Genomic DNA, 14,158 nt, shown 5'->3' with positions numbered 1-14,158 from the left:
GCAAAAGAAACCCCACATGCAGCAGCAATACGTGGAGTTTATGGGAGGGATTTTCTCCAGCGGTCACGCTGAGATAGCGCCCGCACTTAAGCAAGGAGAAGAATGCTGGTATCTCCCCACGTTTGGGGTCTACCACCCTCAAAAACCCAACAAGATCAGGGTAGTTTTTGATTCCAGTGCCCAAGAGGACGGTGTCTCACTTAATAGTGTACTCCTCACTGGCCCTGACTTAAACAATAGTCTCATTGGGGTACTCCTCCGCTTCCGTAAAGAAAGCATTGCTGTCATGGCCGACATACAGCAGATGTTTCACTGCTTCATGGTGCGTGAGGATCACCGGAACTATCTTCGCTTTCTGTGGCACAAGGACAATGATGTTGAAAAGGAGGTCATTGATTATAGAATGAAGGTCCATGTGTTTGGGAACTCTCCATCTCCCGCTGTGGCTGTTTACGGTCTGCGCAAGGCCATTGAAGCTGGAGTGAAAGACTATGGGGCTGACACAGTCAAGTTTGTGGAGAGACACTTCTATGTCGATGATGGACTGATTTCTGTGCCTTCTCCAGCCGAAGCGATCGACTTGCTCCAAAGAACGCAAGCTTCACTTGCTGAGTCCAATCTGCGCCTGCATAAGTTTGCTTCTAATTCACCAGCAGCCATGCGAGCCTTCTCTCCTGAAGATTGCGCACCAGTCCTGAAAGATCTGGATCTGAGTGGTGAGGAAACACAATCACAGCGCAGTCTAGGCCTAATTTGGAAAACCATGACAGACACATTCACATTTTCAGTGGCCACAAGAAACAAGCCATTTACTCGCCGAGGTGTCTTGTCATCTGTTAATAGTGTCTTCGATCCACTAGGCTTATTAGCACCAGTTACTATTCAGGGAAGAGCTCTACTCAGAGAACTCACCTCAGAAAACTCTGATTGGGACACACCACTTCCAGAAGATAAGCAGAGCAAATGGGAAGCTTGGAGGGATTCGCTGCAGGACTTAAGGGAACTCCATGTCCCAAGAACGTACACATCTACCTCTCTCAGTCAGGCAAAGCGCAAATAACTCTATGTCTTTTCAGACGCATCGACCAAAGCAATAGGTGCAGTAGCCTACTTGAGAGCTCTGTATCCAAATGACAAAGTTGAGGTAGGGTTTGTCATGGGTAAAGCAAAACTAAATCCTCAGTCAGAGCCCACAATACCAAGACTGGAACTGTGCGCCGCTGTCTTGGCTGTAGAGATAGCTGATCTTGTCAAGAATGAGCTAGACATAGTGTTTGACGCTGTTCACTTTCATACAGACAGCAAGGTGGTCTTGGGCTACATCTGCAACGAATCAAAAAGATTCTACACATATGTTCACAACAGAGTGCAGCGTATTCGCCAGTCTTCAAAGCCGGAGCAGTGGCACTATGTGCGCACCGAGGAAAACCCAGCGGATCACGCATCACGCTCGCTCACAGCATCTCAACTAACAAAAACAACTTGGTTCACCGGACCCTCCTTCATCCGTCGCTCACCCCCAGAGGCAAAGAATGAAAACGACAATTTTGACTTAGTTGAGCCTGACAAAGACTGTGAAATCAGGCCACAAGTGAGAACTTGTGCCACTCACCTTCAAGTAGTCTCCTGTAAGCGCTTTGAGCGCTTCTCCACCTTCAAGTCTTTGGTCCGTGCAGTCGCCTTCCTCATTCACATGGCAAAATCTTTCAACGGCTCCAATTCAAACCATGGATGCAAAGGGTGGCACATATGTCAGTTTCCTCGTACACCAGATGAAATGGATCAAGCAAAACGGGTCATCCTCCAACAAGTGCAACAGGCCACCTTCGCAAAGGAGCTGTCTGCCCTCAACGTTGGCAAATCCATCACCAAACAAAGCCCTTTGCAAAAGCTCAGCCCAGTCCTGGACAACGGCATCATTTCTGTTGGAGGTCGACTCAAACACTCAGAGCTCGAGAACTCTGAAAAAAAACCGATAATTCTCCCAAAAGACAGTCATGTCTCTATCCTGCTCACTCGCCACTTCCATGAACAGGTCAAGCACCAGAGTCGTCACCTAACAGAAGGTGCAATAAGGGCTGGAGGTCTGTGGATAGTCGGTGGAAAGAGACTAGTTAATTCAGTTATCCACAAGTGTGTTATCTGTCGCAAACTGCGGGGAAAGCAGGAAGAGCAACTCATGGCAGATCTTCCCCCGGAACGTTTGAAAACATGTCCTTCCTTTAGCTACGTCGGCCTTGATGTTTTCGGGCCTTGGACAGTAACCACCAGACGTACCAGAGGTGGACATGCACAAAGTAAGCGTTGGGCTATCCTGTTTACCTGCATGAGCTCAAGAGCCGTGCACATGGAGGTAATTGAGTCCTTAGACACCAGCAGTTGTGTAAATGCCCTGAGACGCTTCTTTGCCCTGAGAGGCCCTGCCAAAAAACTTATATCGGATCGTGGCACTAATTTCATTGGGGCTTCCAAGGAGTTAGGAATGGACAAAGCTCTGCAACTATACCTGAATGATCAAGGTTGCAGTTGGGAATTCAACCCGCCTCATGCGTCCCACATGGGAGGCTCCTGGGAGCGCATGATCGGCATTGCACAGAGAATATTGGATTCAATGCTGCTTCAAAGTAAGGTGCAACTCACTCACGACGTATTGTGCACACTTATGGCTGAAGTGTCTGCAATCATAAACGCCAGGCCACTCCTTCCAATTTCGTCCGATCCAGACAATCCCTTCATTCTCTCTCCCTCTATGCTGCTAACCCAGAAATCGTGCCTTATACCTCCTCCTGGAGATTTCTTGGACAAGGACCTTTACACCAAGCAATGGAGACAAGTTCAGGCTCTTGCCAACCAGTTCTGGACACGCTGGAGGCGAGAGTACCTGCCTTTATTGCAGCAGAGGCAGAAATGGACTGTATCTTGTCGAAATCTGCAAGTTGGTGACCTTGTTTTGCTCAAGGACAAGCAGGTTCCACGGAACAGCTGGCTCATGAGTAGAGTCACAGCAACTTTCCCTGGGAAGGACAATCGAGTAAGGAAAGTCGAGGTCACAGTAAATGACCAAGGCACTCGAAAGACCTTTTTGCGACCAGTTACTGAAGTCATTCTTCTTTTGCCAAAGGACTGAATCCCGCTAAGTTTTTGTTGTTGATAGTGACCTCACTGAGGTCAGGCGGGGAATGTGTTGTTCTTAAGGCAGTTAATCATTTAATAAATAAGTTAAATGTTTAAAAAGCATTTCTAAGAGTTTCTTATAAGTATTTCATGTTTATTTGTAAGTTTTATTTAAAAAATATTAGCGGACAATTTTATTTCCTGTGCGGCCGCGCTAACTTCCGGTTTCGGTTTCATGGTAAACAGAGCAGGCGAAATCCAACATCGTATGGTCAGCGATCTGTTGCCATTCCCTTTAAAGCACTGTCAAGGCAATGCCGTAAGTTTTTATATCTGTTTATAAGGATCTTAAGTAATGTATTTTTGTATTGTCTAGTTGGGAAATGCATTTTAAAGCGCCGATGAATGACTTTATTCTCGTCTGTCTAGAGCTCAGTTTTTCTAAGAGCATGTTGTGAATGCTTTCAGTTTTCACCATCTGGAGAAGAAATTAAAATGCAAAAACGTCCCTTGTGGTCCTGGTCTTCTTCAGTGGTTTATCTACGTGTTCATTTGGCAACATAACAGGAACAGTCACATTTTCTGGAACTGAACGAGCAAAAATTTCAGTGGAAGTCTGGCCACGGCGAGACTGAAACACCGTCGATTTCCTAGGAGGCTAGGAAGACTTGTGTTGGTTTCGTTTTACAGAAACCGTGGTAGTGTTTGTGGGCACTGGGTTGTGGGCACATTCACTACATTTAATGCACAATTGACATGCGTCGATTTCATTTGTGCGAGCCCTGTACCGTGGCGGGCTGTGTTTGTGTGTAGAAATGAACACTGGGCTGTGAGCATTTTATTACACTTATAACACCATCGGCTGTGGCCGGAAAACCAGAAATACAATGATTACATGATTTTTCTGGGTCGCCGTGGAAACGGCCTTTATGTGCAGGCAAGCGGGCCGAGGTACCAGCTTGTTTACTGCAAAATACACTGGAACAGTCGCATTTTCTGGAACTGAACGAGCGAAACGTTTCGGTGGAAGTCTGGCCGCGGCGAGACTAAATTTTTATCTGCTGCAAGAGCCGGGATCCAACACGGGTCTCTCGCGCGAAGGCTTCGGGTTCTGCCACTGGGCCACAGGGGGAACTACATTAGCGCAAGCAGTTAAGAGAGCGTCATCACAGTTTTGTGTGTGTCGGCGTTTGTATGCAGGTGTGCGTGTTATACAACAGGCTCATTGCTGCAATAATGACATTTTCAGCCGCTCAAACTAGGAGCTGAGAAATGTTTGAGAAATAAAGATTAGTCCGGCCTCGGCGGGGACTAAAACACACTCTTTTCTCATTTGCCGGTGACGCACGCCGATGGGGGGCGGGGTAGATTTCTTATAACGTAAAGAAAGCTAGCCGCGGTTTTAGGGCTCGCGGTCTTGATGCTGGCCCGTTTCCCTGACGACTCGCGCGGCGGTTGCGCGGGCGCCTCCCAGTCGAGGCCGATGCTTTCCACGGCCTGAGAGAGCAGACGCATCAGCTCAGTCTCAATGCCGGCTCTCTTACCAGTGGTTTGGCGGGAAACGCTAGCGGAGGGGAGGTCCACGGAGCTCGCCCAATCCTCGCTATCAGATGCCAGAAGAGAACAAGCCTCGGTGGGTTCGTCGAACTCGTGGATGGACGCGGCGGCAGGCGGCGGCCGTTGTCCGTCAGTGAGCGACTCGAGCGAAGCCGGCGAAGCTGGCGGGCGAACTGGCGAGCTTTGGCGGGCTGGAGAGAGCTCGGGAGCGCGCTGGGCGCGGCGCTTCTTGCGGCGCGGCACCACGGCGGGCTGTGGTGAAGGCTCGGAGAATGATGCCAGGCGAGTCCTCAGAGTCACCATAGGCAAAAAGCTCGCAATGAGGGCATCCGCGGTCAGCGAGCGCGATGGCCGCGTGATCCTCACCCAGGCAGGACACACAGATGACGTGACGGTCCCCGTCGCTGAGTGGGGCGCGGCACGAGCCACAGGATGGCATCTTTAAAAAGACGCAGCTCTTTTGTGATGAGAAGTGTGAGTCGCGTCAAGTAAGCGAGCAAACACTCTCAGCAGAGTAAGGATACAAAGTGATACAAAAGGATATAGAACGCCGGAAAGCGCAGCAGGTACGGCAGTTGAAGGCGGCGAGGCCAGCGACTCCAGAGCTTGTCCCGCTGAAAAGCTTGCTTCGACGGCGCGGCTTCTCACTCCGGATCCAGCGATGCGTGTGCTTCGCTGAAGAGATGAAAATCAGCTTGTACCAGCCTAACGAGCATATTTATAGAGTGAGACCATGCCCTTTCTGGCGGGACGTGACGATATGGGCGCGAGTTGCCCCCATTGGTCATTACGTCACGCAGAGTCTCTCTCGATAGGCTGCTGCATTTGCCGCAAGAGCAGCCAATAGGCGCGCGAGCTGTATCGCCTGTGTCTGCTTGCTGCTGCAAAGCGTTTTACATTAATAAAAAATTAAGGATAATTTTTGGCTTCAATATCTCGTGGAAAAGAGGTTTTCCCCTAGCGTAAGCTATTACGCAGTACGAGAGATACTCTCGTAAGAGAACCTGTATACCTCATTTACATGCTTTGTTTCAGAGTGTCTCCACCTCTATGTAACCCAGGGGTGGACTGGGACCAAAAAGTGGCCCTGGACTTTCTGGCCCACAGCAGCCCACCACATCCAAAATCATAACACATTGGCCCATTAATGTGCAGAATATTTTTTAACACCACTTATAGCATAAAAATATAACACAATACAAAAATAAATGCTATTTAAACATTTATTTTAAGTAACACAACATATATTAGGTCATATTTGTAAAACCAAAGGGAAACAAACAGAAGAACATTAAGACACACAACATTATTAATATAAAACTATCAAGACAGCATATCAGCTAGTCAGGGGGAGCTAGAGCCATCAGAGCCTGTTGAACTGCTACTCTTCGCGCTAAATGTATAATCTGTTAATTTGAAGCATTTTACAGCATCTACCTCTAATGCTTTTTTTAACCGTCGGATGAAATTGGTCCTCGTCAGCTTTTTTTCGGCCGATTCGACATGTCGAAAGAGGGAACTCTGATTGGCTGTTCAGCTTAGTGAACGAGTCAGTGCACTGCACGAGAATAATAGCAAAACAGCGAGCAAAGAAGTCAAAACAGCACAGATAGAAGGCTGTTCTAATGTTACGTCATATTACCTGAGTGTTCCTTGGCGAATATTTAAATATTAACATGAGAGGAGTGGAATAAAGAAAGTGTTTAGCAGAATTGATATTCAGAACGGTAAGCACGCACTGCTTTGTTTACGGTGTGTATCTGCAGCCGCCAGCCGGCAGCGTCGGTTTCTCCTTTTGAATGACGAATATAGACGAATTTATCTGCAGAAATAGACAGTTGTCTCATTCACACCCAGGCGCAGAACGCGCATTCTAGCTAACAGTCGGCTGTAGTTCTCTCGGTGTGTTCAAGTGCAGCTTTTTTCCCACGACACAGGCGATGCGAGGCGACAACACAGTCGGCTTTCATCTGCGCTAGTTCATCGGCGTTGGCTTGGTGTGTTTCCAGGACGTGAAAGAGGGCGTGTTTCAAGATACGCAATGGAGTAGACCAAACTTAACAGGGAGGGAGGGCAATACACTCACATGCATGCACACGAAACACACTCCTTGTCGGCCGCGCCCGCGCGATCAATTCCCTCATCCATTTGCGTAGAAAAGAAATGTAATATTATGATTTCCGTAATTTTATATATATATATATATATATATATATATATATATATATATATATATATATATATATATATATATATATGTGTGTACCGGGCCGGCCCACATTGGCCAGCGGCCCACCAGGAAAAGTCCCGGTGCTCCAGATGGCCAGTCCGCCCTTGTGTAACCCCTCCCCCTTGAAAGGTATCTCAACTACAATGTATACTGCCTTAGGGCCCTTTCACACCTACCTTGTTTGGTCTGGACTTTCGGACTTTTCAGTTTGGTCCGAATCAAAATTACAGGTGTGAAACCTACCCCGGACCACGGTCCGGACCAAACAGATGAAATTTGGTTCGACGAAAAGAGGTAGTCTCGGTCCGGATCAAACTGAACAAAGGTTTGGTTCGTTTATAGTGTGAAAGCATTTCTGTATGGTTCGGACTTTCAGACCTTTTACATGAAGTTCTGGTGGTTCCCGCATAGCCGAAAAAACAGAAGGTGGAAGGAAAAATGAGCCGTAGCACATGGGGAGAGGAGGAGACGAGGTTTTTAATTGACTTCTTATTATGTCTGATGACATAATAAGAAGTCAACTTGCAGTCTTCTCCTCCTTTCCTGCCGGCGACGATAAAATGTTCGCACGACGAGGACGTTCATTTGGCGAATTTGAACTAGCCTTGTGTATAGTTGGTGCTGCAGGTAATTATGCCATAAAAATAACAATATAGTTGCAACGATATGCGTCTGTTCATTCATGTTGTCAAAGTTACCCGCCGAATTGACAACACATTGACGTCAGACGCACGTCCATTTACAAAACCAATCAATGTCGAGATGCAGCTCACATAGATGATGACGACAGGACGCAAGTATGTCACGTAAAGTTCTTTAGTGCGCTCGCATAATTGCAGTGTGAAACCAAACCAAAACTTGTATCAAAACGTGAACTTTGGTTCGGACCTTGGTGCGGACTTTCAGGTGTGAAAACGCCCTTAGTCAGACTTGGCTAAGATTTTTGGACGAAGCAGACTACAGCAATGCAACAGCAATAAAGAACCCTGCTTAAAAAGATACACCCAAATCTCCTGGTCTTCGCTTCTGAGTTTCCTACACTTTAGAAGGGAAAAGTTCACAACAACAGTTCTCTACTGCTTATAATTCACTGCAGTATATTACATAGTCCATGTTTACATTGCAGTACAAAATAATTCCTAAGACTAACACCTGTTTAGGTGTTCAACTACAAATTGCTTTGATAGAATATGTTTTTTATTTTATATTTAGAATATATTTCAATATGGTATTACTGTAGAAATATAGAATGTATAGATGTACAGAATATAATATAGAAATATATAATTCATGTTTGTATTAGGTTTTGAACTTAAGTTTAACAGTTTTGAAAAGAGTATGTAACTGTGCAAATTGGCCTGTAGGTACATAGAGTTTTGGCTGTGTTTGTGTCTCAATGAGAAAATAAATGTATTTAGTTATTTGAAAGATGTAGTCATTGAATGCATTTTGTGCCAAAGCAAAGATATATGATCCACAGTTTAGAGCACATAGACTGCTGTTGTGTTCACTGTGTGAAGAGTTTTGAAAAAGTATTGAGAAATAGGTGCTAGCGATTGTAAAAAACAAACAAACAAAAACTGTAATTACTATCTTATGTCTAATGTCATGTACTTTCAAAACAATAAATTTGATACAGTCACTGTCAGAGGCTTGCAATTCATAGTCACTTGAAAGAGTGACTTCTTTTTATAAGGACACACTCAGACACAAGCAGCCAGAGTATTTTTTGTTTTATTACATGCATTCTCTAACTGAATGTTGAAGGTATACGGGTGTTGTTGGAAAGAGAATGTGGAGCTCTGCTGCATCAGCAGTAGCCTGGTAATACCAAACTCTGCTACGTCGCTTTGCTTCGTAGACAGAGTCTGGAATGGCATAATTGAAAAGTGTTTTCTTTCTCGCGGGGGGGTGGGGGGGGGGGGGGGGGGGGTGGCTTGTCTGAAGTATAAAATCATTGGTTACCCGTAAGCCAATCACATAACGCAATCACCTCTCTCTCCAACTTAAACATCACCTCCATTCAAAATGTTTAACAAACACTCTTCTTGTTCGGGCTTCAGTTTGCAAATGTCGGTAATATTCTCCACAAGCGAATTGACCCTTCGCTAAGCCCTGCCCTCCGTAGTTACTGTTGCTACGCCTGTCAAGCTTTCGCGGCTGGCACGTCTATTACAGTGTGTATGCACCAGTGTCAGACATTCCCAATGAGATAATTAGTCATTTTTGGCGAACATTTGAAATATCTGAGAGAGCAAGACAAAAGGGACTGCAGTATGCATTCGAGGGATATATATCCACGACAAAATATGCAACCGATTAGAGAACAATTTCTTAAAAATTGAAGCTAAAGCCTATATTCCCAGCGCAAACAGCAACCGCCTCATACGCTGATTGTTGTGGCAAACCTTCATCTCAAACAAACATCACTGCGTAAGAGACACTCAGAGTCAAATTATATAAAATAGAAGTATTTATTCTTGCAAGAATAGGAGCAGTCTAATACACAGTTGTTACCCTGTGCAGAAGAGTGACACACCCCCAGACAGACTGAACTAGCTTTTATCTTAGTTTCAAGGCCTTCTTCCCCCCAGAGCCTTCCTCCCAGTAGTTTTCCATAGACGTCACTAGTTGGCCCACTAAGCTCCCCTGCACCAAATGGCCTTCTGACATCTAGGTCAGAGGTCCTTGTTCGTCTGTTCTCTGGAGTGTCTCCCTCTTCTGCCTCCCCAGGTACATAAACAGAATCTTCTCTCACTACAAGTGAGAGACACACATGTGACATTCTTTGAATCATCTATATTTAACTAAAGATCAATGAATATCATTAAAATTGCCACCACACTGATCATTCAAATGGGAAACACACAAATTGAGGAACAGCTATGTTCGTGCACAGCAGGGTAAGTGAAATGTGAAAATAATCTAATAATTATAAATCAAACAGTTTATCCAGATTTATCCATAAATCTTGTGGAATAACACTAACACCGGGAGTTAGTGTTAGTGTAAAGTTAACGTTACTCAGTCAGGGGTAGTAGGCCGTCGATTAACAAAATGCTTAAATATATTTTAAAGTATGTCAGTGACCCTCCGTCTTGTCTTTAATCGTCTTATTTTACGTTGAAATATATGCATTATGAACAAAGAGCCGTCATTATTTCTAACTTCCAAGTAATAGGTGTTTTTGTTAATCCTGTCGACATAGTTGTGAACGGGGTCTCCCACACTGCTTGATCCACGCCCATCATTTCTCCCCTTGGCTTTTAGATTTTTCAGGAAGGAAAACAATTCCAAACTTTTAGGATACCGGGTATCAGATTTGCACAATCCATACGCACACAACGCTCCTCGCTCGAAAGCTTGCCAGACCTCCCGCGCCTAGTTACGGTTGCTAAGACACGATTGGCCAGTGGCGGTTTTCAGGCGTGGCTTAGCGAAGGGTCAATTGCATCCCGTATCTCCATATCCGCGGTCGTTTTCGATTTTCCTAACCTCAACTACAATCTTAAACTCTGCGCTTAGCGTCCACGTCACGGCTCTCAGCCCGCCCTCTGTTCGTTGATTGGCCGGCTGTTTTCAGGCCGGAGGAAAACTGAGATAGGTCGCTATCTCAGACTGAGAGTACAGAAGCGAACTGAAATTGAGCGGAAGTACGAAGTCTGACGTAGTCAGGCTACATCAGCAGGTGAAGTGTGGCCAATGCACATTCCAGGCTCTGCTTCTCAAGTTAATGAGTGTTTAATTCAGGGCAAATGTTACATCACAGATGAATCTGAGCAGGAGCAGTAGACAAACCCAGATAATAAACAACACAATTCTACTTTCTTTGGAATGTTGGGGTAAATATACAATTGTTGCATAATTATTATGACACAAACAAATTAATGTGACTTGACAAACAAGAAACAACACCAAAAAATTAAAGGGCACCTAATAATTACAATTTCCATTAGTGTGTCGTATGCAAGGAGCCCATATTTCGATTTGCAATGAATGTTTAGGATTCAGAGCGTTCTATTCTACAACTTCTATTCTATTCTTGCTTCTATAATTACACAAGCAAGCCATGCTAGCGTGCATATGCATTTTAACCTTTAGCCTTTTCTCAGTGTTATGCGACCTCTACTGCTGAGACATTGTAGTAACATTACTTGCACAAAAAACAAGGATGACCCAGTTTTAAATGAGTGCAAAGAATTGTAATGACAGTAGACTATAAAAGTGGAAAAGAGTGAAAGTTAAAAACAAACCTATCAATAACTTCAAAGCACACCGTTGTTGAGTGATAATTGTTTTCATAAACCTTTATTAAATGACAATCACGTCAATAAAACAGTTTAAATACACATTTTCATAATTTACTTACTGCAAGTTAATTTAAAATAAAATCATTTTTAAAAAGATTTAAAAAAAAGTATGCTTGGTAACAGTAAACGTTTGTTAATATTTGACACCTTTGTAAAAAGGGAGACTATGTGTTCAGAAGAACATAAACAACTTGAGGGCTAAAACACTGAGTAATTTAAGTTCAAAGTCCTTGTGCTCGATTTGTGAAAAACAAGACTATCTTGTAGATATAAAGAGACTCTCTCTCACACACACACTCACACACACACACACACACACTAATGAGCCAAAGCTGAGGCTACTGTGACAACGTACAAGATTTGATGCGAGTAAACAGTTCTGTCAAGTAACAGTGTCCGTAAACCGATGGATGTTCATGCATGACTCCAAACACTCTTCAGCAAATATTCTCATGTGCAACAGCCCCCTTTACTCTTCCTCTCCTCTTCATCATAGTCCTCCAAACACAATGTGGGTGACTCACTTTGGGAGCGTTTTTGAATGATGGATGGCAACACCAGATCAAAGAGTGTTTCGAACATACCGTCTACATTAAATCCAGTCTTAGCACTTGTCTCGAAGCACATCTTCTCTGCTGGTGGACTGATGCCCTCTAATGCCTTATAGCGTATTATGCGGTTGTAAAGTGCTATGGCATCATCCTGATTCACCTGTTTGTGCAAGGGAAAGTCTGGGGGTGTGGGGCAGGATGGAAGGGGAAGTACACTACCTTCTTCTGCCCTGACTTCCTCTGGGGTCATAACTTGGGCTTGAGGGTCAGTGAGGTCTGCTTTGTTGCCCACGATGGCAAATATGCTGTCACTATTGGCAGAGTCAGTGAGAGAGAGGAAGCGATCTTCAAGCTCTACAAAGCTCTGCCAGTTTGTGACATCATACGTGAGAATGATGGCTGCAGCGCCACGACAATACATGGAGCCCAGACCATGGAACTGTTCACGACCTGATGGAATCAGAAGCACAGAAAAACAGAGATGAATAGATCACATATATTAAAAACTGGCTACAGTCCAAGAGTAGCATATTTCTATATAAATAAATAAACACACACGTATATAACATAAGTTATTCAGTAATTTTGCCCTCCAATGCCCTCACCTTGAGAACTGTTGTGACAGAATAGCTGAGTCTGTAAGCTGTCAGTCCAATTTGTGACTCTTTAAAATTTGTATTTGTGTGAAATGAAAATAAAAATGTAATAATGCAAAATTTTCATGTTTTGCTAACCTATTACTTTCCCTCCTTCCTTCATCAATGAGGTAAGTACATCGTGGTCAGTTCTTTTAGCCATTCTACTAACAATTAAATCAAATAATGTTCCCTTTTCAACCCCATCTCAAGGTCAAGTTTTTTTCTGATCATTTATGGGGTCAGTGGAATTTTTCTTTTTTTGACAGTGCAGATTCAGCTGTGAAATGTCTGTTCCTCACTCAAAGCTGCCACTTCAGTATGACTTCAGAAGACCTTTTGCTTTCACTGTATAGAATAGACTAGAGTATGAACATTTCACCTAGTCTCATTGTCAATAATTTCTGTTTCACAGAATAAAGAAAAGCATTGGGGTTTGGAAGACATGAGGTTGAGTAAATATGACAGAACTTTCATTTTTGGGCAAACTACCTCTTTACTATAAGCGCTTCAGCAAAAACACAAGTGTAAAAAAAAATCCACATTCATTGCTGAAACTACTAAGATTACAAAATCCTGCAAAGAACACGAGATAACTGCAGTCATTGATGCAATATGGCAACGTGCTTATCGTCACTCATCCACGCTGCTTTTAGAAACTAGAAAAATATATTTTTTTTTTAAATAGACAATTTTTTTCCCCCTCATAGAACTATAGTTAATTTTGGCAGATCATATATAATTACTCAATCAGATTTATTTAGATGATGAACAGAATCGACATCTCAGGATCGTGACATAGGATGGATCAGGGACATTCCGTAATAACACAAGACTAAGGTTTGTCACTTGATTTCATCACAATCGGATCAACTAGCTCTAAATCTAAATACCACAATTTGACATTTAAAAGAATACAACAACTAGAGCTGTAAAACTCTAAAATATATATGACTAATGTTTTAAAATAGGGCTACAGGGAATATTTACATTTAATTGCCAGCATATTTTAATTGAAGATATGTCATAATAGAAACACTATGAATGCAAATGTAATGATTTCACTCAACTAGCCTATAGGTTTTAATGAAAGCAAAGATTTCTGAAATGTACATCTAATTCATGGAAATACTGAAAATAACCTCATTAATTACAATAATTATTCAATTTTAAAATAATAACACTAGTAACAACATGTGCCAATTCTGGGGTGTGGGTCATCTTACCCCAAGGGTCTATTTTTATCTTTTTACTTCAAAATAGAACGTTTACTCCACAAATCCCTCATTAACAAATATAGATAAAATAACTTTGATAATCAACATAATACATCATACTTTGGCCAGAAACACAAAATTAGATAAATAACTCAAAACTGTTTTGACTGACTAAACCTCACAAAAGTTGAATAAGATTAATTAAAAATTACGCAGCCATTCATCAAAAGTCCTGAGATGAGATTTTGGGTCATCTATGGTCAGAATAAAAATTAAGGTATAACATTTGGATATCGATCTTACCCGCTGTATCCCAGATGGAGATGTTGTATGGACCCCACTGCTTCAAGAAAAATGCTCCACCAATTGTGCTCAAAGTGTCCTTAAAGTTTCTCTCTGTGTACCTATGCAGCAGGGACGTTTTCCCTACATTCATGTCTCCTATGACAACCATTTTAATATCGGGCTTTCTCATTTTCCCAGGTGGAGACATGATTTCAACCGAGAGGACACTCAAAATGATTTTAGACTTCCAACTCCGCGC

General features: G+C 43.3%; 2 protein-coding genes across 2 annotated transcripts; one reads left to right on the top strand and one right to left on the bottom strand.

Moving 5' to 3' along the window:
• The first annotated feature begins 1,141 nt into the window (after positions 1-1,141).
• LOC130087825 (uncharacterized) lies at positions 1,142-3,681 on the top strand. The gene is made up of 2 exons (XM_056254306.1): positions 1,142-3,433; positions 3,583-3,681. The coding sequence occupies exon 1, from the start codon at positions 1,157-1,159 to the stop codon at positions 3,125-3,127; it is 1,971 nt and encodes a 656-aa protein (XP_056110281.1). The 5' UTR covers positions 1,142-1,156; the 3' UTR covers positions 3,128-3,433; positions 3,583-3,681.
• Positions 3,682-11,219: 7,538 nt separating this feature from the next.
• Positions 11,220-14,128, bottom strand: LOC130087746 (ras-related protein Rab-20-like). The gene is made up of 2 exons (XM_056254233.1): positions 13,918-14,128; positions 11,220-12,212 (listed from the first exon to the last, which is right to left on the bottom strand). Exons 1-2 carry the CDS (start codon positions 14,105-14,107, stop codon positions 11,662-11,664), a joined length of 741 nt encoding a protein of 246 aa, XP_056110208.1. The 5' UTR covers positions 14,108-14,128; the 3' UTR covers positions 11,220-11,661.
• Positions 14,129-14,158: the final 30 nt, after the last annotated feature.

The sequence above is a fragment of the Rhinichthys klamathensis genome, unplaced genomic scaffold (assembly GCF_029890125.1).
Source record: "Rhinichthys klamathensis goyatoka isolate OS25496 unplaced genomic scaffold, OSU_Roscu_1.1 h1tg000111l_1, whole genome shotgun sequence".
NCBI lineage: Eukaryota > Metazoa > Chordata > Actinopteri > Cypriniformes > Leuciscidae > Rhinichthys > Rhinichthys klamathensis.
This window is presented reverse-complemented; position numbering and strand designations above follow the sequence as displayed.